This window comes from Oryzias latipes, chromosome 8 (genome assembly GCF_002234675.1).
Source record: "Oryzias latipes chromosome 8, ASM223467v1".
In the NCBI taxonomy this organism is placed as follows: domain Eukaryota; kingdom Metazoa; phylum Chordata; class Actinopteri; order Beloniformes; family Adrianichthyidae; genus Oryzias; species Oryzias latipes.
This window is the reverse complement of record NC_019866.2, coordinates 24,948,811-24,973,428: the sequence shown is the minus strand read 5'-3', so window position 1 is coordinate 24,973,428 and position 24,618 is coordinate 24,948,811. Positions and strand designations below refer to the sequence as shown.

Genomic DNA, 24,618 nt, shown 5'->3' with positions numbered 1-24,618 from the left:
GTTCATTTTCATTTGGAGAAGGAAAGACGATTCTGGAAGACCACCTGTCAGTACTTCAGATCCAGACCCACAGAGAGAAGATCGTCTCCAGCGAGGATGGAGGACAGCCGTCCAGGTGGATCAACCCTCTGCTTCAGTTTCATTCCTAAAGTACATCCGACCCGACGTTTAGTGAAGTTCAGAGGGGAGGAGCCTCAGAATGACCCGCACAGACGGATAAATTGGTTAAAAAAACGCTGTTTTATTGCAGAGCCACATCTGTCCATCCTCGGCACACTGACCTGCATTCATGAGGCTGACATTAAGACAGCGACACCTACTGGACACGACGTGAACATTCATCCTGATTCCTGCATGAGCTGCTTCTTCAACTGAGGTCAACAGTTCCTGCTTTAAATGAGTTTGTTTAAGTTTAATGGTTCAAACAAAACCAAGAACCTGAAAACGACCTGACAACATCCCATAAACAAACATGGCATAGATTCACACAACATTCAACAGAAAAAAGTAGAACAAAGACAGATCTGATCTATCGTCATATTTCTGTATAGATCCACAGTAACATGCATATATGTGACTATTCTTTTACTCCATTTCATGTCTCATTAAAAGCATCTGCCTCCATATGAAGGGAGGCAGTCAGGTTATCATAAGCCCCCCCCCCCCAGTATATATTTGCTTTTCAGTATTTTTCTTCTCTAACTTTGACGTGTTCTGAATTAATCAGGTAACTCATTACAGCACCAGTCAAACACCCCCCCCAAAACAAAGACTGGGAGTCTTTCCTGAGCCTGCCACACAGGAGGACCCCCCCCCAGAATCATCTGCTGCATCACGGAGGATCAGATGAACCTCAAACTGGATGATTCATCCACAAACATCAGGAAATGCTGTCACTCCTCCTTCCAGTCACAGACTGCATGAGGCCCTCATCACGGTGCAGCCGCCTCCGTGTAGCTGAGCTGCCTTCTGCCCCAGAGCTCCTCAGGCACGGGGACGTCCACCAGGAGGACCGGTTCCACCACCAGCTCCAGCAGGCTTGGTGGCTCTGGCACCGCCAGCGCCGTCACCCTGAACAGGTTGGCGTGCGCCCGGCCCACCAGCTCCAGGGGCCCCGGAGGGATCCGGGGGTCCGGTCCTCTCAGACGGCGCCGGTGGACTTTGAAATGATGCACGAGCTCAGAGGAGTACTCCCAGTGCAGAGTGGCGTTCAGGAGCGGAGACCGTTGGGGGGGGGTGCCAGAGCCACGGAACCAAACGATGTCTTCAACGCACACCCCCCGCACCGGGGGAGGGGGCGCCTCCAGACTCGCCACGTCCACCACCTGACAGAAGAAGACCAGCGAGGTGCGGGTTAGGATCATCCCGTCACTGACAGATTTAGATCATCATCGTTCAAATGAAAAGAAGAGTCTGAGCAGCTTTAGAAAGGATCTGTGTAAACGCTCCATGCTGGAAACCCACTTTGTGCTTTACAGTCACCCATGCACACAAACACACACACAAACACACACACAGATGGCGACTCCGCTACCGAATGGCGCCAAACTTCCCCCACCAGGGGCAATGAGGGCTTCAGTGTCTTGCCCAAAGACTCACTACAACATAAGGCAGGATCCGAACCTGCAATGTTCCAATCAGAGGTTGACCGCTCTCCCCCTGTACCATGACGTATACATGCATGAATTGTTGGAATTCAGTGAGTTTCCTCCAGAGGAGGCGTTTGGCGTGAGGAGTCAGGTGGAGCGCCGCAGCAAGACGGGCTCTGCAGCCACCTGCTGACATTCATAAGTGCGTCTGCTGCTTGTCACGGGGACCTCTTGGATTTATCAAACTAAAATATGAAGTTTGGCTGTGAAGAACGGCCGAATAAGTCCCAAACCATATTTATGTCTTGCAGCAGTGGATGCAGTTTATTTTCTGGTGGTTTCTGAAAAGAGGCTGAGACCAAGTCCATGTTTTTATGCAACGTTCAGTACGAGGACGTTCCAGGGTTCGTCTCATTCCTGTTCTCCGTCAGATGGTCACAGCAGACAGACGCCGTCCTGTTCTGTCATCTGATTGTCTTCATGATGGAAGCTGTGAAAACATGAAAAGAGCCCCCGTCTCACCATGATCTTGCCCAGCCGGCAGCTGAAAGGCACATCTCCGGGCTCGCCATCCCGCTGGATGAGCACGCCAACGTCTCTGAGGATGCAGCCGCGAAGCTCCACCTCTGAGCCTCTGTCAGAGAAACACACCTGAGCCGCAGACTAAGACCTGCCCGTGGCAGCCGCTGGGATGGCTCACCTGAAGGTCCAACCGTCCGCGGTCCGGTTTCCCTCCAGGTGAAGATGAGTGAGGTGCTTCATTAAATGGTGGCCGTTGTCCAGCGCCTCAGGAGTCAGACTGATGGCTGCAGCCGCAGGAGAACAACCATCAGCACTAAGCTCACAGGCATCAGCCCACAGATTAAAAACACATCCAGTTTCAGTTCCTAAGCAACCGTTCAACCACCAGGAGCCAGGAATAGATTACACCCTCGTGTTTCGATGAGAGCTCCTGTCCGCAAATAGAACATTTTCCCCCAAAACAAGGAAAACCTTTTCAAACCACAGCAGTAAAACATTGTGGAGTGAAAAGTGTGAATCAGACTGAAGCCGGCACCGTTTATACCATACAGCATCTGAGAACCAGATCAGTGAACGCATTGGAACCAAATCAGTGAACGCATTGGAACCGGATCAGTGAGCGCGTTGGAACCGGATCAGTTAACGCATTGGAACCGGATCAGTGAGCGCGTTGGAACCGGATCAGTGAGCGCGTTGGAACCGGATCAGTGAGCGCGTTGGAACCGGATCAGTGAGCGCGTTGGAACCGGATCAGTTAACGCATTGGAACCGGATCAGTTAACGCATTGGAACCGGATCAGTGAGCGCGTTGGAACCGGATCAATGAAAGCATTGGAACCGGATCAGTTAACGCATTGGAACCGGATCAGTGAGCGCGTTGGAACCGGATCAGTGAGCGCGTTGGAACCGGATCAGTGAGCGCGTTGGAACCGGATCAGTTAACGCATTGGAACCGGATCAGTTAACGCATTGGAACCGGATCAGTGAGCGCGTTGGAACCGGATCAATGAAAGCATTGGAACCGGATCAGTTAACGCATTGGAACCAAATCAGTGAACGCATTGGAACCGGATCAGTTAACGCATTGGAACCAAATCAGTGAACGCGTTGGAACCGGATCAGTGAGCGCGTTGGAACCGGATCAGTTAACGCATTGGAACCGGATCAGTTAACGCATTGGAACCGGATCAATGAACGCATTGGAACCGGATCAGTGAACGTTTTGGAACCCATAGGAAGTGGTTTACTTCCAACTCCAACCAAAGGAGTCAATGCCGTCGACAGTCTTTTGCAATGCGGAGGCTGCCATGTTGGAACCAGAAGTCAGTCAAGGCCGTGTCACACAACAACGACATGCATCGTCCACGTGTCGGTCTTTTGTGATTCATGCGTGTTTCTTGCGTTTGTTGTTTTGGACGACGGGTCCTTACGTGAATTTGGTTTTGAGATGTTCAGAAGTTTTGGTGGATTCAAAATCAAGTCGTTTATATGCAATTATCACATAAATCTTACACAGTCATGCGTGATTTTTGTGTCTCTCCATGACCGTTCCACGTATGTCTAACAGACTTTTCATGCATGAACCACCGATGTCTAACTTTCATATCACGCATACGGCGTTCAAAGTATGTAATTGATGCATCAGTCACTGATGAATTCCATATAGACAGAGCGATAATCACACGATACATGTCCTAGGCTGGTTTACGTGTTTTTTTTCGTACTTCTTCTGTGGTTCTAACGCAGTTCATTTGTGATAAATCTGTGTAAATTTCACGTAAAGACCAAAGCTTTTCTCACTTTTTCCACATATGTATGACCAGTTTTCAGCTGTGTGACACGGCCTTAAGCGGGGATTCATCCGAGTCGGTCAACGTTTCCATGGCAGCCAATCAGGAGTGCGCTTGTCGGGACACAGCTTCCACTTGAAAGTGGGCTACACGAAATCTGTCAATCAAACGTTTAGAATGTTGGATGTGAGACCACCTACTTTTACTGAGGCTTCTGATTGGTTGGTTTAGAACCTGAATAACTTGAACTACAAAAAAAAAATGTGAAAAAAATGAGGATTTTTAAGAAGATGTTAAAAAAAAGAAAAGAATCTGAGGCAGAACGGAATGAGTAAGGAAGGACCAGAGGTCTGTGCTGCTGAGGATGTCCAGGCGCTGCTGCAGAACCACAAACAGGACTTTTCTCAGGTCTGCTGCACATTTTGAGGAAATGATATTTTCTCATTGAATATAACAAACAAAATACAACTCCTCGTTTTTGGACGTGATGGCAGTTTTCTCACAAACTGGAGAGAAGTGAGACATTTGCAGTTCTAAGCATAAATTCAAAGCTGAACTTAGGAAAAAAAGTCCTACTATTAGAGAGGATTCTTTTGGGCTTTCAGCCTAAAATTCTCCCACACAGTAAATCTAGATAGATAGATAGACAACTTTATTTATCCATTTGGGAGGTTCCCGCATGGAAATTGACAAATCTAAATGGTGTCCAAGACCATGCAGCCTAACAGCGTCTGTTCCTGCCCCTCCCATCAAAAGAAATGTGTGGTCAGAAGGAAGCCTCACTCTTGGCGTCCCGCTGGTCGTTTGGGGGGAAGTGATGGACGTCTGTGCTCAGCTGCAGAGAGACGGAGATCCCGGGAGACGCCTTGTAGATCAGAGCCACCAGGATCCTGGAGTCCAGCGGCACATGCAGAGAGAAGATCCTGGAGAAGTGAAGAAAAATGAGGAATTGAGGTGTGAAACCTTTGCCCTGAAAGTGCAAATCACAAGAACGGTGAGCAAAGATCCCAGAACCACACGGGGGACCTAGTGAAGGACCAAAGGAACAAAGGCTACCATCAGTAACACACTACACCACCAGGGACTCAAACCCTGCAGGGCCAGACGTGTCCCCCTGCTAAAGCCAGTACATGTGCAGGTCCGTCTACAGTCTGCTAAAGAACATTTGGAGGATCCAGAAGAGGATTGGGAGAATGTCCTATGGTCAGATGAAACCACAACAGAACTTTTTGGTAGAATGAATGGGGCCATGTTTGTTCAGATTTGGAGTGAAATCCTCCTTCCCCTCAGCATTGAAGATAAAACGTGGCTGCGTCTATCAGCAGGACAACCAGCCCAAACACATGAAGGAGTGGCTTCGTAAGAACTATTTCAAAGTCCTGGAGTAGCTTAGCCGGTCTTCAGATCTCAACCCCATAGAGCAGATATGCATGGAGAAAATGTCCTTATCCCTATATGTTACATATCCTTTGTTGGCAATGATCAAAGTATTAAGTTGAACTTTTGTTCTTTACCAAATATTTATGTTTTACCATTATTTACGAATACATTGTTAAAATAAATCAAGATATTTTCTGGATTTATTTTCTTATTCATTCATGAATGCATTTTTCCCTCATTTCGTCTCTCATATTTGAGGTCTACCTATGATGAAAATCCCAGGCCTTTATCATCATTTTTAAGTGGGAGGACTTGGACAACTGGTGGTTGACTGAATACTTTTTTGCCGTGCTGTCCTATGTCTACGGCGCACATATTACGATAAAATTGCGTAATTGACACACAGGTTTTGGGCCAGAATTAGCTTTTACGTTGGTTTATGTTCTCTTTGTGTGTTTTATTCGTACTTCTTCCAGGTTGTAACTTGGTTCATTCGTGAAACATCAGTGAAAATTACAAGGCCACAACTATTCTCACTTTTTCCACGTGTATATTCACGTATGACCAGTTTTCATCCTTGCAATGGGTGCAAAGTGTACATGTTCCATTGCTATGCGGACGACACCCAGCTCTACATTTCTACTAAACCCTCCTCATCACTTCCTCCTTCCTCCCTTCTTCCACTTTTCTCCAACTCAACAGTTCCAAAACTGAAGTTCTCCTTGTAGGCACTCCATCCACTATTTCCAAATCCAATAGCTTCTCCATCTCTATCAACAACTTCTCTATCCTTCCCGCCCCTCAGGTAAAGAGTCTGGGTGTCTCCCTCGACAGCTCACTTTCGTTCCAATCTCATATTAATAACATCACCCGTTCTGCTTTCTTTCATCTCTGCAATATATCTCGTCTCCGCCCTTCTCTCACACCTCATACAACTGCTGTTCTTGTTCATAGTCTTGTTACGTCTCGGATCGATTATTGTAATTCCCTCCTGTTTGGTTTGCCAATAAAACACTCAAGAAACTGCAGCTTCTCCAAAACTTTGCAGCCCGCATCATCACCAGGACCCCGTTATCCCACCACATCACACCAGTTCTCCAAAACTTCACTGGCTTCCCATAAAACAAAGGGTTAGTTTCAAGATTCTCCTCATAACCTTCAAAGCACTCCATAACCTGGCTCCACCCTACATTTCTGATCTTCTTCACATTTCCATTCCCTCCCGATCTCTCCGCTCCACTTCCTCTCTCCAACTCCAAGTCCCACCTGCCCGTCTTGCCACCATGGGGGGCAGAGCTTTCAGTCGCTCCGCCCCTCAGCTATGGAATCGTCTTCCTCCAGATTTACGCAATACCGACATGCTGCCACTGTTCAAATCCAAAATCAAGACTCATCTATTCAAACAATCATACAGTTAATCCATTCAGTTAACACAACCTCATTTGTCTGTTTTTATCCTGTTTTTATGTTTATTCATGTTTTAGTCTGTTTTTCTTATTTTTAACCTTGTACAGCGACTTTGGGTGACCTGTTGAAATAAAATGTATTATTATTATTATTATCGTGGCTGTGTGACACGGCCTTCAGTTTGAACGCTTTTGACCCAGAAGCCGACTCTGCATTTCCAGGTTTCTTTTTGACCCATGAGTTCACAGGATTGGATTTTTCCATGTCTTTGTTGGAAGCGTCTGAGTTCTTCTGCATGTCACCGTTCAGACAAAGGAACACCTCGGCAGGAAAAACTCCAAAATCTGATCGTTTTGGGATGCAAACAAAGAATTCCTGGTTTTCCAGCAGCTCAAATTGGAATCTGCAGCTTCCCTGTTTATTATAAAGACAGAATGACTGTTAGATGAGTAGAGATGATTGGTAGATTCTGAAGCTTTTTGAAAACCTATTTAAAAAATGTTAATTTACTTTTTGAATTGTATTTTTATTAATTCTTTTTAACATTCTGCAGGATTTCTGGGGGATGTTTCTGCTGGGATGTAGAAAATCTGTGCATGTGTGAGCTTTAGGGTTTTTGTTGTGACTTTAGGACCTCAAGAGCTTCTGTCCTCAAATGTCATGAAATGTCCCGTCAAACATCTGCAACCAAACTGTCCTCCTGCTTCTGATCGGCTCACATCAGGACCACAGAATGCCAGCAGAAGCCACGCCCACCTGGCACAAACCGCAGCGCTGAGGTTTGCAGGGATGAGGCCGTCCAGCAGCAGCGAGCTGCCTCCGCTCCAGGCGTCCAGCGGGCAGCCGCTTCTCCTCAGCCACCCACCACCCTCCAAATCCTTCTGGAGGTAGAGCGGCTGGGGGTCCTGGGCCGACAGGTTAAACCAGCTGCTCGTCTTCTCTTTCTGCAAATGCAGAGCAGCACATTGTTCAGCAATCGCCCACAGCTGCCCCCACTCAGACATGGGGCATTAACCCCCCCAGTCGCAGCAGTTTAGGTGCACAGAAAATGTAAAGATTTTGGGGCAGAAAACATCCCGACAGAGTCGAGTTTTCTTTGTAAAGAATTCTGATGGTGAAGCTCTGTCAGAGCTCTGGAAAGGAGGAGAGCTTTACTCCTGCTGACCCGCAGAGGCTTCACGCTGAAGCCTCTCCAAGGAGGTGAGCCGCTGACGCACAGCAACAGCGTGGACGTTATCATCATGGGAGACAGAGCCATGAGAGGAGGTCAGCTGTTTCACCACCAACCGAAACGGAACACAATAATACAGAATCCACCATCCATCCATCATCAGAACCCGCTGGATCCCCTGATGGGTCGCAGGCTTGCTGGAGCCTATCCCAAGGCGTAGTGCACCCTGTGTTGCAGGGCCACACACTTGGGAATTCAGGGTCACCAGTGAACCGATGATGCACGTATTGAGCACGCAAGTTTCCACGCATGCACAAGCAGAACACGGAAAAGAATTGGCTGGGATTTGAACCACAGCCATCTCTGTGACACGAGAGTGCTAACCACTACCCCCCCTGTGCAGCTCTTTGCAGAATACTTTTTTAAGGCAAAAGTGATCCATGAATTTCACAAATCAATGTTTTAGTTTGTAAGTAGAATAGATTTTTATTTTATTTAGGACTCCACACCATGGATCACACTGCTGCTCCAGAGTCCAGCTCTGAAGGAGCAGAAGTGTGTCACACGTTTACACACTTGATCGCACACTTGTGCTCCTCCTGAGTCCAGCCCTGAGCTGCTTGGGTCACTGATGTCACTGACCCGGTTTACCCGTCTGTTATGTTAGCCGACGTCTTCAGAGACACGGCGAGCAGCTCGGCCTTCAGACACTCATCCAGGTAACCATCCAAGGTGACGTACCTGTCCGCTCCAGTAGAGGGCCTCGCCAAAGCCCTGGCAGAAGGAGGAGGCGAAGGGCAGAGGGGTCGCCGGCCGATGGACGTACAGGTATTCTGACAGAAGAGCCCAGAACCTGCAGGACGGGGCGGAGCGGCTCAGTTTCCGCTCCCTCACAGCGTTTATGTCTCACCGCCGGTGCTGCTCTTACCCGTCCTGCTTCTGCCGGAACTCCGTCTTATCTTCCAGCGACTCGTACACCCAACCGGGAGCAAAGATGGCTGCGGAAAAGTTGTGCTTCCGAATGAGATCCAGAGCCTGCAGAGGTCCATCCAGAGACATCAGTGGGACTTCCTGACTGACGGAAACACCAACAGTCCTACCTTGTTTGTTTCCAGCATCCCCCCCACCACCTCCCCTCGGGCGAACACATCCACCCCAACATAGACGTCAGCCTGCCGGCCCTGGACGCCACTGTAGTCCTTCATGGACTCCAGGCTCTGCTCCGTCCAGTTGTAGTTGGTGAAGAAGCCGTCACAGGAATCGAAGAACATCCTGCGACAGAAAACACCTGTGGAAGGAGCTGGAGTTCTCCGGAGAACGGCGGCTTCTCCGTCTACCTGTTGGACTGGTTCAGCTCATTCTGCCATTTCAGCTCCCCGCTCTGGATCACGCTGTCGTACCACAGGACCAGGCTGCTGGGCACGCGCTCGTGCATCTGCTCCGTCAGGTACTGCAGGAACGGCGGGGCGTTGCTCACCGCCGCCTCCTGGAAGCAAAGGCCGCCACATGTGATCTGAGGTTAGGGGACTTCCTCCACGGCGGCGGTTAGGGGCGCCGCCTTTGTCGACGTCCAACTCCAAGGTCCTCTGTACGGTGGCCCAGAAGGGTCACAACACAACACAAAATAACACACTACAGTTCATCACAACACGAAAAAAATTAACTCACAACACCAAACACTGCAGGCGCGGCTGTCACACAGACAGGGAGAGAAGATGCCGGTACCGGGAGAATCTTTAGACGAGCTCATAGACGTGAACAGAGACGTGATTACCGATGGTTTAGCCTGGTGGAAATTTCAGAATAAAAGTCCAGCAACTTCTGTTGCATGTGTACTTCAGTTATGAGATAAAGTGTTGTGAGTTAATTCTTTTGTGTTGTGATGAACTGTAGAGTGTTATTTTGTGTTGTGTTGTGACCCTTCTGGGCCACCGTACATCTGTTTAACCAGAAGAAGCCAGGTGAAGCGTGCTTTTATCACGTTTGGCAGACAAAATGCATCGTTCTGTGAGATACTTTTGTTCTGATATGATGACACAAGCATGATTCCTATAAAGCAAATATCACTGATTGGATTTTAAAAACATGTTGTGCTTCCATAGATGGGACACGCATAATGACTTCTGCTTCTATGACATGATGGAAGTAAGTCAGTATGTTAAAAATCTTAACCTGAACTGTTTTTTAGGATGAATCCTGTCTTTTGTGCAAATGACTGCTGTTATTTCTCAGGTCCTCTTTCAGTGGAGTCCAGACGTCGCTGCTATACGTTTGACTCCGATTCTATTCAAAACAGGTCAAACCAAACTGATGCTGTTCTCGTTGGTTTCAGCCCTGTCACTCACACTGAGCGGGTTCTCTATGTTGATGAGCCAGCCATCAAAGCCGTAGCACTGGCTGATCTGGACCAGTTTATCGGCCACCGACCGGTACGACTCCTCGTCTTTCAGGAAGGCCTCACACTTGGTGGCGCCGTCGGTCCACTCCGTGATGAAGGTTCCTAAAGGGATCCCAGACAGCAGTTTGGGAGGCAGGAATGTCAAAGTTAGCCTCAAGATTTCACAGAAACCTGGAGAGCAGAGCACCAGAAGTGAGCGCCCGCCTCAAACCCGGGATGCTGGAGCCTATACTCACCAAGAACAATGACCCCGTGTTTGTGCGCAGCGTTGGTCCACTGGACTGGAGGAATGCTGACCAGCTGATGTGTAAAGTAGTTGAAGATATCGATGTAGCACCAGTGGTAAAAGGCATACGGAGTCTCTGCGTTTGTGCCTTGGATAAACCTGGAAGTGGATGCAGGCAAACGAGAAAGAACCGGATTGAAGGACGGCTCCGCTGACGTGAAAAAGCTCAGATAACATCTCTGGAACGTCGGTGTGCGGACCTGTCATCCAGATAACCCCCCATCATGTCGTGGGACACCAGGGTCCGGCGCTGACAGCTGCCAAGGGAAGGCTCCCGAGGAGCTAGCGGTACAGAGGCCACGTTGAAGGGGTTGGCCTCACTCCGTCTCCAAGACAACAGCTCCTCCATGGAGTGAAGACCACAGCTGGTGGGTTCGGTCGTGTCTGGATCATAATGCCTTGCTGGAAAAGAACAAAAGTTTCAGGAACATGAGAAAGAACACGTGGCGTGCGACCAGCTCCAGATCAGACGGTCTTCAGCGCGTCAGCTCACCTGGGAGGGGGGACGGCCCGTACCTGATGACCTCATAGATGCTTGATTCTTCTGGTTGATCCAAACAAGACTCTAACCTGGCAGACAAACGGGACGGGGTTATGACGCGTCAGCACGAGGTCACAGACGGTTGACTTTACTGTCATAAACGTGACGGCGTGAAGAAACGGATCCTGTGAGATAAAGAACGTTTGATGGGAATTCATGTAAAATGTGTTTAATCTATAATTGCAAAACAAAGTGTTGTGTCTGATTTGGGGATGTGAGAATCACAATTCAGCACAGGTTTCATCTCTTTAGGTCACCTGGTTTGGAAGCTATTGAAAAAAATGACCAGATTCTATATGCAAACCTTTGGATTTTTAATCTAAAATTTCATATAAAATGTTTGTGTGTGTGTGGTATTAGAATGTCGGAGCCATAATTCTGCATATATTTGGAATCATAAGGTCACATGGTTTGGATGCCATTGGAAAAAAACAGAATATTTACTTCAAACCATTTTCTTATTAAATGATGAGCAACTATGATTGCAAAACTTTCCTATTAAAACATTACAAAATAAATTAGATTGTTTAGACACAACAAGAGGAAATTTTAGTCATTTCTTTCTTTTTGCAAAGCCTTTAGGTTTGATCTAAAATCTTCTCCATCCCATCATGCACTTGTTAATTTGTTGACGGTCCCTAAGAGACCCCACTGGACATCCGCGCTGAATGTCTGTGGAATATCCAACCTAAAACTAACTTCATCACCGCACTTCTGTAACTGTCTGTCAATCATTAATTTGAAACTACCCTAGTTTCTCGGAGCTTCAAGGTGAAAGTTAAAGGCAAACAACAGGAAGACAGTAAGAAACAGCGTTTCAGAAACCTTACTTGACGCGTTTTGCTTCCGTCTGTCTTTCGTCGGAATTTTTTGCTGCAGATTTTCCGGTTTCCTTCGCAGTTTCTGCCATTTCTCTTCATTCAGCGAGAAAAACCGGAAAGAAAGCCGGGACAGGAAGTAGACTCGACGTGTTTCCGGTTTTTCCTTCAGAATAAAAGCAGGAAAGAAGAGGTTCACTTTTACTGTGAAGAACATTTAGTGAAAACGAAAACGCACCGTTTTGAGGGGAAAAAACTGCATATAAACAAAAATCCTAAACTTTGCTGGAAAAAAAACATAATCATGATTTTAAAAGTGTTTCTAAGTTCTTTGTTGTCGTTTTTTTCTTTCATTTCAATTACAGTGAGCTTTTTAACACCATCCTTTTAATGTATAATTTTAATTTTTGACATTAGAGGTGGCTGGTCTGGTTTTGGAGGGGTTTTAAAGAAAACTTTATTTTTAATTGGAGTTTAATTAGCTTCATGTTAAATACAATTTAAACTGAAACTTAATGTAATTCTAATAACGCAGTATGAGTCATAGGTGTTATGTACTCATCTGAATTTACTTTTTACACTTTTTTTTCTTTTTTTGTTGGTCACTTGACTCATTAACCTTTGAGGCTTAAGGTATTGTAAAGAACTATGTAGAAGGTTAACCCTGTTTATTAACATGCATTTCCAGATTCTGATGTAAAATGCTACAGCTCATTCATGCAAGGCAACATGACAGGATGAGCTTCTTTGACTGTAGGTGACGTGTGGAAGACTAGGAGTGTCTTATAGTACAATCTGTGATCAATTTCAGTATAAATAAAAAAGAACATCTAATAAATAGGATTTCTAATCAAGTAATTCATGAACATTTTAATAAAATCTATTACAAATGTATAAAAAATGCAGCCAGTAAAAGCAATGGGATTTAGGAAAATCAATCGCCTCATTAAACCAACAAAAGTAAAAAGATTTTCTAACCTGAAGTAGGAATAGTGTGGTTTGGTTGTCTTTTCAGAAAACGAGAGCAGAGCTGTGGTTTGGATGAAGAAGTCTGCAGGGACAGAGAAGAATGTTGGAGATCTTCAGAACAACCGGGAGACAAGAGAAGAGAAGATGGAGGTGGGACTACGCCAAGGATCAGCTTTGAGCGCCTTCTTGTTTCTTTGGTGATGGACAGACTGAGAGACGAGGTTAGACACACAAGCCTCTTAGTATGGCAACTCCCAGCAGTGGTTTAATATAAGTAGAGTTTATTCTGCTAATGGAAGTTCACCTCAGTTAAAAAATCTTAAAATAAATGCCAACATTTATTCAAATCGTTTGTATTTTTCTTCAAAGTCAGAGAGCCACAATAGTGGAATAAAAGCGCCGCGTGAGGCTCACGGTGGAGACCCCCGGTTCAGACACAGAGTCAGGAGGAAGAGCTGGAGGCAGCAGAGAGGAAGATGCTGAGGTTCTCTGTGGGACCAGGATGGATCAGGAATGGATCCATCAGAGGATCGGATCACAGATGTTCTGGAGATCCAAGCAGATGGAGATGTTTAAGAGGAAGAACAGTGATGATGATGGTGAAAGGATGCTGAGGCTGGAGCTGCCAGGAAAGAGAGGAAGACCAAAGAGGAGGGTCATGGATGGAGAGGAGGATGCAGAGAAGGTTGGACGGAGTCCGATGATTTTCTTTGGCGCCCCCTAAAGGCAGCAGCAGAATGAAAAAGAAGAAGCAGTAAAAAAAAAATTCAAATGCATTTTCAGATCAAAATATTTATTTATCAATGTAACAAAAATAGTTCCTGTTTTAATTTCAAAGTGTGATTACAGAATACTTTAATCTGTATAATCTGTGTATCAATTGTTGCATTAAAATCATATTTTGTCATCTCTATAATTATTTCAGTGTCTTATATTCAAACCGCTGTTTTGCTGCTGTCTGCTTGGAACTCGACACCTTTCAAACTGCCCCCCCCCCCCCGCTCCTCTGGACCGGAAGTGACGTCAGAGCGGAGCAGATTGCTGAGTTCTGCTCACAGCAGCGCCACAGGACGCGGGAGACCCACAGCGACGCCAGACTCTGTCCAAAATCCGTTGTCATCCTCGGAAATTTAGCTTTTATCGACCTAAAAGACATCACGAGCATAACGTGGACACTTTAAGCTTTCTAGAAAGCGCTGTATTGTCACGATATGACGTTTGTAACATTTTAAAAGCGAAGGCGAAAGATTGTTGTTGGAAGCCGTCTTCATCCGGATACATACTGCTCACCGGGGAACGGATTTTGGGCAGAAACCCGCCGCCGCTGCTCGTTCCCGCTTTTCTTTGTTTTTTATTTGATTTACTGCCAAGTGCTTTAGGTCTGAACGTTTTCAGAGAGAGCTGGTTGACCACAGAACCTTCACCATGGAGTTAAGAGTTGGAAACCGATACAGACTGGGCAGAAAAATTGGAAGCGGCTCGTTTGGAGACATCTACCTGGGTATGTTGTGACGGAAACGCCGTGGTCTGGTCCCTACCTGCCGATCAGGGGAGTCGGGCGGCTGGTCTGACTTCTTTCCGGGGTGTCCTGAACGGCTCAGCGACGATCAGCTGTTAGCAGCATTAGCTAAGAGGCTAGCAGACTCGGCTGTTGTCTGAAGCAGCATTTAGTCCGAGATGTTCAGAATTCTTCCTGTTAAACTCTGAAGATTTGGTCTTTGACGTTTTGTGACGGCTTAGCGTACCGATGGTGGAACTGGACCGGTTATAAGGACGCAGTTCTGGGACGAGGCCCTGTCTGTCCGTCTGTCCGTCTGTCCGTCTGTCTGTCTGTCTGTGTGTTTCTGAAGGACTCAGAAACCGAGGCTTCATCATGTCCTTAAACGAAACACTTCCGTTCATTTATGCATGTGTTCTTGTGTTTCTGTTGTGGATTTACCTGAAACACATTTACTCTATAAGGAAGCGTCCTGTCTGTCTGTCCAGATATAATCAGGAAGGCCCAACGTCCACCAGGCAAAGGTTTCTTTACATCCAGCTGTCTGTCTGTTTCCTGATCCCATCTATGACATCGTATTGTTTGCTAATGGTTACAGTCTGGGATTGGATTATGTTTCTAGTTGTACTTGTATTCAGCAGCAACAGCATAGCTGGAGTCTGACATTCAGCTCTTAACAATAAAACTGTGTAAATAAAAAAACAATCCTGAGTTTTGGATCGAGACCATTTTCACAGCTGAAGATCTCCACTCAGAAAAGACATTACGATATAATGTGGACGTATCTGACTGTCAGTTATTCTCCTCCACACATTTGACTGTATCCAAATAAAATCAGATGGGTGTTGGAGAAGCAGCACATGACCGTGACTTTCATACGTTGGCATTTCAAAGCTCCTTCCGTTTACGTCTGGTTCCTGCTTTTTAGTGACTCCAGAACATTTCACAGTGAGGTCAAGGAAAAGCCTCCATGGAGGTAAAAATGTTGTTGTGACTGTTGACTCCACCGTAGACATGTGGAGGTCATTCCAGAAACCTTCTCAGTAAGAAGTTTATCCGTTTGAGCCTTTATGTGTGGCCCTTTTGATTTGCAGACATTAGTAATGTTCAGCGTTTATGATTTCCCCTTCATAGTACCAGACAACAAATCTGCAAAGAGGAACAGGCAGTAAACAAAGAGCCACAGCGGATTATCTGCAGGAAGAAGCTGACATGTCTTGTTTTTATTTCTGCGGTGATGATGATCAGCAGCCAATCAGCACACTTCTACCTTAGTTGTACTTCTGTTCTGAGGGCAATGTTGCCTTTTGTATCAGGAACATGCTGCTGAAGATCTAGTGTGGGTGGTTCTATAGAAAACCCCCACTGGCTTTGCTGCTCTTCTGTTGTGTTATGGAGCTATAGTAATGGGCTGTTAGCTTTCAGCCCAGTTCAGGTGTGAACACAGCAGAGTTTTGACGGATTCTTTCAAACGTTACACACCTCACTTGATGAGCTCAAACTGATGACTATCATTAAAGTGTAATAACACGTGTGGATATCATGGTTTAACTACAAACTCCATTAAATACACCAGGCTGCCATCAGCCTGTGAAGGCGGGCTCTGCTTGAGGTTAATCCACTGAAAACACACCTTAACGTTGGAAGAGGACAGGGCTCTGCAGGCAGAAACAGGACCCAGGAGAGTAAATAATTGTATCCAGCCCTCCTTCCACGTGACCGCCGGGCCTGATGGCGTGGAGCCAGCTGCTTGCATAACCACTTTATGGTTTTTGTCTTCTGCCCCCAGAGAGATGACTAACCTGACCTCCGGGTTTAAAAACGTTTAAAAATGCATCTCTATAATCTTCATTCTTTCATAAAGCTCTAGATTTGAACTAGAACCAACAGCCTGATTCTGCCTTTTGTGACAGCAGCAGGGCATGCTGGGAAGTGAAGTTCTTAACTATGCATGCATTTTTCTGGTGAGTTGTAGTTGGATAGCTTTTGGTCTGTGGTGACTGATTATTAGTTATAAAGCTGGTGTCTCTTTGAATTCCCAGCTACTTTAATGGTTTTACCTGTTGACATGTTTACTGCATAACGACGCTTCACACTGAACAACTGATTACCAGCTTTGGATCACATTTTTTTAATAACTAGAATATTTTAAAGTGCTTCACATACAAGTATGCACTGTGTACTGAGGGAGGGGCTGTTATGTCCTCATACTACACCCCATTAGACCATTTCTCTGCCATCAATCAAAATATTCCTTCTGTTATATTTACACTGGGTACATCTAGGGTGTCCCGTGTACGGCTTGTCCTCCAGATATCCTTGTCCTACCTTCAGCTGAATATCTGGATCAAATCTATCAATGTAAATCCATAAGATCAGAAAAGAGGCAGGACGGCACTGTAAGAACATTAGTTTGTTTTGGAGGAGTGGTTGTCTCAACACGACGTTCATGCCAGACTAAAACAGCTCAATAGAAGTCACTCTGCTATCGTGCTTTATAGAATAATATGATAGAGTACATGTAGTTATTGCCTTGTATCTTTTCAGACTTTGAGTTTTGGTCTCCAAGTGAAATTAGATCAGAACTAGTGTGTCAGAGAAGCCGACTTATGTAATCTGGTTTGAGAAATGAAATGCTTGAACAATGGAGTCTTTCTGAACCAACTGTAAACGTGTGTTTTGTAACGTCAACCTGCAGCCGGAGCCTGTAACCCGTCTGACAGGAGGGAGCCTGTCCGACAGATACCGTCTCTGTGGTATGCTGGTAACATGAGAATGTTCTGCAGGGAGGGGTTTGTTTAACGGCGAGGCAGAGCGCTAACGGCCAGCGGGCTCGTCACACGCACTGACTCACCGATCACCATCACTGATGACGGTTTACGGCTGTTTCTGTGGTCAAACTGACGTCACCGTGACGACGAGTGCTGTGCTTCCTCACGGTGGTCACTTTTCTTTTGCAATTTGGGGGAGGGTCTCTGAAGACCTTGTTTAGCGTGCCCTTTCACCTTTTCAATAATGGCATCCGGAGCAGGGGGGGGGTCTCCTGTGTGCCTCACGTTCCCCCCATGTTTACTGCATACGTTCCCGTCGGTCACATGTCATCGTCTGCAGCTCCAGGTTTTGGTCTTGATCTAATCAAGAACGTCTTCTGTGGACGTTGACCGTTTCTGTCGTCACAGTGAAGAAATGTCTCTTTTTAAATTCAAGGTCTTTATCACGATGCGTTTTGGAAAAAGAAGGACGTCACGGTTTGTCACAAATAAACAAAATAGAGAAGTCAAAGATAAGAAGGAGATTGCTTTAATCTGTATCGTCTAAAAAGGAACAATATTTTCTCTGGACTTCACGTTGTTTTTCACAGAGTCCAGATTTTGGGCCCTTCTTGTCCTGACTCCACAGGTTCCTGTAGGTTTGATGTGTTGGAACGTTCCGTTAAAGTTGGTTTCTTTATGGATGCGGGCGCGTGTCCTCGCCGTGTGCGGACGTCTGAGTCCACGCTGTTTCAGCCGAGTCTCGCCCGTCGGCACTGCTGCTCATGTATTGTGGAGATTTGCCTGAACATGTTTCGCCCACAGCGCTGTGCAGAATGAAAACACGCCACCATCACACGCTTGCAACACACACAAACTGAACTCCATCTGAGCGACGGGAGGGGGGGGGCGACATTCCCCAGAAAAATCTGTTCAGACAAATTCTTGTGACGCACAAATCCAATGGCAGTCAGACATTTAATGGAGAATATTTCCACCCTGGAGACAAAAAGTACACGTTTGAAAGTACAGCCACTTTGTTAACGGTGTTTATACTGTGAAGTAAAAGTCACAGATGAAGCTTTTATATCGTTCCACCAGAAATAATTGAAAGAATAGCTTCATATGCTTTAGTTTTCAAAACTGTTGTTTTTATTTTATAAAGATGTTTTAGTAGACTTTGTTTTTTATAGATTTTCAATAGTAATTTTCTACGGTAGGAAAACAAATGGATTCTGGATCCGCTGTGTTCCTGTGGGGGTGCAGCCATCAGCTGCATTGAACACTAGACTGTCCTCCACCGTTTGGTGGTGGTGTTGGGGGGCCGTAGGGCCCGCCCCGCCAGATGACACGCAGAGTCGGCAGTGACGCTCCACCGCTGCCGTCGTGCGCGGCTGCATGTCCGTGCATGTGAGCCAGAAATGGGATTATGTAACCTGGTGTCCGGTTGCTGCGCAGGGAACCGGATCCCGTGACCTTATTTAGAGGAAAAAGCTGTCCAAACCTTGAAACCACTTTCAGAATCCTCCATTCAGGAACGGAGCAAATGCACCGTCATGAACCCTGAAAAACAGCTGCTGTCTTTGTTTTGACAAGTTGTTGGGACTTTCTGTCAAACTTTTCTTCTTGTGTTACACTCACATCTGTGCACAGATGTGCACGTTACACAAGAAAAACCAACTAAACTGAATGAACAGAAATTCAGGGGTAAAAAGTTCAGCTTTTCTGTGACATCTCATCAGAATCTTTCTGTTACTGCTAACAGATGCCAGATTACATGGTCACTTCAAATCCACCGTCTTCAGACATGGTGCAGTAAACGGCTCCTGGTTCAGACGTGTTGTGCTCTGTGGGCATCACTTCTCCTCTCTAACATCCTGATTAAACGCTGATCAGCTCCAGACCTGCGGGCTGTTTTTGTCGACTCAGCCAGGCTTGGATCTCATCTGTTATCTGAGAGGCTCCTGGCAAATCTACACGTTTCATTGGCGTTCCCTTTTCGGGTTTCCGTATCCTGCTCTCTTGTTTTGAAGCACCACATCTTGCTCAACAGGTCCTCAAAAAGTCAGATCCAAACATTTGTCATGTGGAAGTCAGAAGCCCGACAAACACATTATAAGCATCCAGATCATGCAAATGACTGATCTGAGGCTGTGCTTGTTATGCAGGACGTCTGTCGCCCTCCCAACGTTGTGGTAAAAGTCCCATTAGAGCCCGTGGATGTGTTAATATTTTTGTTCTTACAGCCCAACTTATGAGAAGATTTTCTGTTATTTCAATATAACTGAAAAGAAGCCGACGTTTCTAATTCAGACGAAACGCCAGCCTGCTTTCATGAAGACGCCAAACGGTTCCCGAGCGCAGCTGTGTCTGCGGCTCGCCGCTCCCCCAGGGGAGGGGTCAAATGTGATGGTGGGACTATAACGTCTGTTTCTGTGTCTCAGGCACGGACATCTCGGTCGGAGAAGAAGTCGCCATCAAACTGGAATGTGTCAAAACCAAACACCCGCAGCTCCACATCGAGAGCAAAATCTACAAGATGATGCAGGGAGGAGGTAACGCCCGCCGTGCCCCCCCCCACAAACACAAACACTTCAGAGCCTTTTTCAGTTCCTGCTGGATTTCAAACAGGGATGTTTGGATCAAATGGTGGAAAAATCTTCAAATCCAGATGTTTTGGTTTACGCTTAAACCCCGGTTTAAGAGAATTGTTTGCAGAAACAGGAAGCAATGACAGTTGGGTCCTTGAAAAGGGAAAAAGCACCAAATGTTCCTTTTGTGGTTTTCAGTTGGGATTCCAATAATAAAGTGGTGTGGTGCTGAGGGCGACTACAACGTGATGGTGATGGAGCTCCTCGGGCCCAGTCTGGAGGATCTGTTCAACTTCTGCTCTCGCAAGTTCAGCCTGAAGACGGTGCTGCTGCTGGCCGACCAGATGGTGAGGAGAAAGTGACCAGCCCGGCTGCCGGTCTGTGCGGTGGCGCTTTGATTCGTGGCTCACGCCTGAACGCAGAGATCGTACTCGAGTCGGGTGCTAAGACGCCCCACGTCATGTTTTGGTGAATAAAGTAATCACTCAAAGGCGTGAGCTCACCAGGGACGTATCGGCTGCTCTGGAGCTGCATGCTGGCTGCTCGGGTCTCCTTCAGTTGTGAGTCAGAGTGTTTCCTGCCGCGGTCCAACGCCGCTCCTTCATCTTGTCTCTAGATCAGCCGCATCGAGTACATCCACTCCAAGAACTTCATCCACAGAGACGTCAAACCAGACAACTTCCTGATGGGTCTGGGCAAGAAGGGAAACCTGGTCTACATCATCGACTTCGGTCTGGCTAAGAAGTACCGTGACGCGCGCACACACCAGCACATCCCCTACCGCGAGAACAAGAACCTGACCGGCACCGCCCGCTACGCCTCCATCAACACACATCTGGGAATCGGTAAGAGCAGTTCAGGCGGAGGCGGGGCCAGTCGTTCTTCTGCAGCCGGCAGACTCTGATGTTCCACCTCCTGTTTTCCAGAACAGTCCAGGCGTGACGACCTGGAGTCGCTGGGATACGTCCTCATGTACTTCAACCTGGGTTCCCTCCCCTGGCAAGGCCTGAAAGCTGCAACCAAGAGGCAAAAGTATGAGCGCATCAGTGAGAAGAAGATGTCCACGCCCATTGAGGTCCTCTGCAAAGGCTACCCATGTAGGTCAAAGACAGCGGCGGCGTTTGAACCTCCTCTCCGTCTAGTCTGCCCTGTTCTCACCTCTGTTTTCCTCCCTCTGAAGCCGAGTTTGCCACCTACCTGAACTTCTGCCGCTCTCTGCGCTTTGACGATAAACCAGACTACTCGTACCTGCGGCAGCTCTTCAGGAACCTCTTCCACCGTCAAGGCTTCTCCTACGACTACGTCTTTGACTGGAACATGCTCAAGTTTGTAAGTCAGAGTGCTCTTCAACCCACACCACTCATTCAGGAGGTTTCCAAACATGTTTGGGTTTTAAACCTAGACTTGTTTTAATTTAAAGGTTTCAAAACATTAAGACAGACAGAAATGTAAGACACACACGTCCTCCGGAGCATCTGCTCCCATGGCGTCCTGGGATGTTGTTCGGCTCCTCTGAGCTCGTTTCGTGCCGTCGTTGACGCAAAGATGGATGACTGTCTCGTTAGGGAGCCAACAGAGCCGTGGAGGACGCCGAGAGGGAGCGGCGGGAGCGCGAGGACAGGCTGAGGCACGGCAGGAACCCCGCAGCCAGAGGGATGCCGTCCGGCTCCGGAAGAGCCAGGGCCCCCCAGGACGCTGCGGCCCCCTCCCCTCTCAACCCCGCCTCTCACACAGGTCAGAGCGCTTCGGAAGTCTGGTTTTCAGGCTCCGTGGGGTCAAAGGCCGGGCCGCTGCAGGTCTTCTAATGTTCTGTTTCCTTTTGTCAGTTATGGACATTAAAAAACAAAAAGTCAACTGAAAGCAGCAGCAGAAAAAGTCGGTGGATAAAGACTTTAATATTAAAACGGGTGTTTTTGATGACTTTCATAAAAAGCAGCTGCCCTCCATCTTCCTGTTTGTCATAGAACTGCTGTTTGCCTTCATCTGTAACCGACTGAAAGTTACAGTTACAATGTGAGGAAGAAGAGCGTCGCGTCCAGTGAAGGAAGCAGAAGCTGCTGCTGCTGCTGCTGCTGCTGCTGCTGCTGCTTTAGGGGACGGATGCTTTCATGTGCAGCTCACCAGGAATGTGTGCTGCTGCTCCTTTAGGCATGGAGAAGGAGAGGAAGGTGAGCATGCGTCTTCATCGTGGAGCCCCCGTCAACATCTCCTCCTCAGACCTGACGGGGCGCCAGGACACGTCCCGCATGTCCACCTCGCAGGTGAGGAGTCTGTCAAACCTTTCTGCTGACACCAGCAGACCTTCCCAGCAGAGCTCTGACCCTCACACCTGCGTCTGTCTCCCAGGCTCTGTCCCGGGTCACGCCCAGCGGGCTCCAGTCTGCAGCCCCTCGGTGAAACCCCCCCCTGCGTCCACCTGTCCACCACGGAGGCCTCAACTCGCACCGCCTGCAGCACGCACACTCGCTCACACTCCTCCGCACGGACTGCCAGAAGCCTCACGTGACGCCGAGGACCGCCAACCAGAGCACAAGAGCCCGGCTGTGCTTCTGTTCACTCGTGGAAGGAGACGCACAGTCGGGATGTTGTGTTTGTGTGTGTGTGTGTGTGGGAGACAAAGGGATGGGCAGGTGGAGCGGTTTGGTTGCCTTAACTACCATCTTGGCAAAGTAGCAGCCACAAAAACTCTTCTTCCTGTCTTGTGGAAGATGTGGAAATGCCTCCTCCTCCTCCCTTCTGGTGATGAAGCCATGGATTCATCCTCCTTTATGGTTTAACTTGTACTTTCTCTTCTCCTGAAGCGGCTGCTCGGCCTGGTAGCAGCCCGTGAAGGGAGCGTTAGCTGTGCCGCACGGCCGAGTGTCTTTGCTCCCTTCAGGTGGGACGGGCATGGAGAGAGCCTGTGCTGACCTCACATGCCCACAAAGTGACTTTGTCTTAATTTCTGAGTTGTGCCGCCGCTGTGGGACGCGACGGCTGCGGTCCGAGCGCCGGTTGTGACGCCACGTGGCGTTCAGGTCAGAAAACTGTGAATATGGCAGAGCGGCTGGTGTTTTTAGAGCCGTGTGTGTTTGTGTGTATTTATGTGCTTCTGTCTCAGAGTCTCACACTCTGGAAGGGGTGAGGGATCAGGGTGAGCAGGTTTTTTTTATTTAACCTTTGACCTTTTTTTGTACCTTCACCTGGGCCTGTATGGCGTCTCCGTCTGCTTCCTTTGGCGTCAGACAGGACCGGTTGGACTTTCCACACGGGTTGTTGCAGCCGTTGGTCTTGTGTGACGGGACTTTTCCAGATTCCTAACTTTATTTTTGAGAATCTGTCGCTGCTGCTCGTGTGAACAGCTCCGCCTCCAAATCGCTGTTAATGCGGTCAGTTTGTGTCGGATCCCGCTTAGATTTTTACTGAACCCAAGACTGTTATCCACCTTCACCTCAGTCACTACGGTTCTTTCTCTGGAGTCCCGACCCGAGGTCCTGGCGTCCGGATCAGGGGATGGCTTCGTGCTGCATTCAGGAACATCTCTGTGGAGGCGGCCCTGAATGTGACCCCAAAGGAAGCAGTTCTGAGCCTTCCCAGCTGTTGACCGATTGTAGACGCAGACGCCTCCTGGGCCGGATCTCCTGATCGGACCGGAACCCGCGGGGCTTTAAAGTAGAGATGTCTTTGTGTGATGAAGTGGTTGGTTTGTGTAGCTGAGGGGGTTGTAGTTGTGTTGTGGTGTGTAGGATGCATCGCCTGCTCTGTTCCACGTCCTCGGCAGCCGCTGCAGGAGCCTGACGTGTAGAGGGGGCGGGGGCGCCTCATTCCAGTAGACGCCATGCTGAGGCCGTGTCTGTAGTTTTCCTGAATAGATTTCACCTTGAAAACAACAATGTGATGATAGACGTGTGTGTCTCACTGATGTTGGATGTGAGAACACCGTTGCTCTGTCACCTCCCCCTGGAGGACGCTCCGGCCTGCGGAGGGAACGCCGTGGATCCACGGGAATCTCTTTTCACTCCCATCCCAGGACTCTGGCTCCTCATTTGTAATGCCACTGTATCTGTGCTTTTTTAATTGTGTAAATAAATTAATAAGTACTTGTACGTTTGCATTCTGTGGATTCATTCTGGTCTCCAAACACCTGCGGCGCTGTGAGAGCGTGGCGTCCTCCCTATGAAACTCCACAGAAACGGTGTTACCGTGGTAACCTCCCGAAATCCGCTGCTCCTGCACTACGGCAATGGTCACGACGGGCTGGCCCTTTAGAACTACCCCGCGTTGTTACCATGGCAACAGTAACAACGCGGGTAGTTCCAGTTACCGTGGCAACGTACTGTTGAGCAGTGACCCTCAGATGGAGCATGGGGCCACTTCCTGTCTTCTTCTTCACTGCAGGACCCCCCCCACCCCCACCGGTAGGGTTCACATCTAGATTCATTGGTGTCCAAATATTCAGCTTCAGTAAAAATTACTTTTAGAGGAAATTCTGTAACCCTTGTTCTATCCTAGGCACTTTAACATTGGGAGTGGGGTCATCTAGACCCACTAGTCAGAGCTCTGAATCTTTTTTCTTCAATGATTTGTGATCTTCACTGGTGTCATCTAAGATAGCACAAGGGGTAAACTGCAAACGAAACGGGAAACAAAAAGATGTTTGAGAAATTCTAGAAAAGCCGCCAAACGGAACTGGATCTGGAACGGCGGTTGATCGTCTGCTGCACGAGCTCACGCCGCACTCAACGTGTTTTGATGGTTTCCACCAACCAGGAAGTGAGAGAAAGCAGCTTCCGCTCTGATCTGCAGCAAAGCAGGTTCCTCTGACAGCTGCATAAGCCGGAGGGTGAATGTCTGGGTTTTCCTCTCAATCCTTTGTGTCCCACTGAAGGTCTAAACTTTAGTCTGATTTGTCACTCCTGTTGCTGGTTG

General features: G+C 47.7%; 2 protein-coding genes across 6 annotated transcripts; one reads left to right on the top strand and one right to left on the bottom strand.

Annotated features, from left to right (window-relative positions):
• Window positions 1–217: 217 nt before the first annotated feature.
• Window positions 218–19,550, bottom strand: engase (endo-beta-N-acetylglucosaminidase). 5 transcript variants are annotated; one of them, XM_020705554.2, is made up of 17 exons: window positions 14,369–19,549; window positions 13,286–13,591; window positions 12,881–12,953; window positions 11,915–12,068; window positions 11,037–11,113; window positions 10,744–10,945; window positions 10,494–10,642; window positions 10,205–10,359; window positions 9,197–9,345; window positions 8,960–9,131; window positions 8,788–8,894; window positions 8,601–8,712; window positions 7,445–7,632; window positions 4,685–4,824; window positions 2,290–2,395; window positions 2,112–2,223; window positions 218–1,325 (listed from the first exon to the last, which is right to left on the bottom strand). In XM_020705554.2, exons 4-17 carry the CDS (start codon window positions 11,992–11,994, stop codon window positions 933–935), a joined length of 2,142 nt encoding a protein of 713 aa, XP_020561213.1. In that variant the 5' UTR covers window positions 11,995–12,068; window positions 12,881–12,953; window positions 13,286–13,591; window positions 14,369–19,549; the 3' UTR covers window positions 218–932. The 5 variants fall into 5 exon arrangements, with proteins under 5 accessions (XP_020561213.1, XP_011476967.1, XP_011476966.1 ...); XM_011478665.3 differs by having other exon boundaries at window positions 14,410–19,549; XM_011478664.3 differs by lacking the exon at window positions 13,286–13,591.
• csnk1d (casein kinase 1 delta) lies at window positions 13,905–23,795 on the top strand. Its single transcript, XM_004071887.4, has 9 exons — window positions 13,905–14,372; window positions 19,564–19,674; window positions 19,909–20,057; window positions 20,327–20,555; window positions 20,637–20,807; window positions 20,891–21,039; window positions 21,276–21,444; window positions 21,859–21,971; window positions 22,057–23,795. Exons 1-9 carry the CDS (start codon window positions 14,297–14,299, stop codon window positions 22,105–22,107), a joined length of 1,218 nt encoding a protein of 405 aa, XP_004071935.1. The 5' UTR covers window positions 13,905–14,296; the 3' UTR covers window positions 22,108–23,795.
• The last annotated feature ends 823 nt before the right edge of the window (window positions 23,796–24,618 follow it).

What these genes read in the sequence shown, in the direction of transcription:
- engase (XM_020705554.2), bottom strand. Translation starts at nt 11,994, where the DNA reads ATGGCAGAAACTGCGAAGGAAACCGGAAAATCTGCAGCAAAAAATTCC. An exon ending in CGGGCCGTCCCCCCTCCCAG is followed by an intron (nt 10,946 to 11,036) that starts GTGAGCTGACGC and finishes GTTCTTTTCCAG; the next exon opens with CAAGGCATTATGATCCAGAC. An exon ending in GGATGCTGGAAACAAACAAG is followed by an intron (nt 8,895 to 8,959) that starts GTAGGACTGTTG and finishes GGACCTCTGCAG; the next exon opens with GCTCTGGATCTCATTCGGAA.
- csnk1d (XM_004071887.4), top strand. Translation starts at nt 14,297, where the DNA reads ATGGAGTTAAGAGTTGGAAACCGATACAGACTGGGCAGAAAAATTGGA. An exon ending in GTTTGGAGACATCTACCTGG is followed by an intron (nt 14,373 to 19,563) that starts GTATGTTGTGAC and finishes TCTGTGTCTCAG; the next exon opens with GCACGGACATCTCGGTCGGA. An exon ending in CCTCTGCAAAGGCTACCCAT is followed by an intron (nt 20,808 to 20,890) that starts GTAGGTCAAAGA and finishes CTCCCTCTGAAG; the next exon opens with CCGAGTTTGCCACCTACCTG.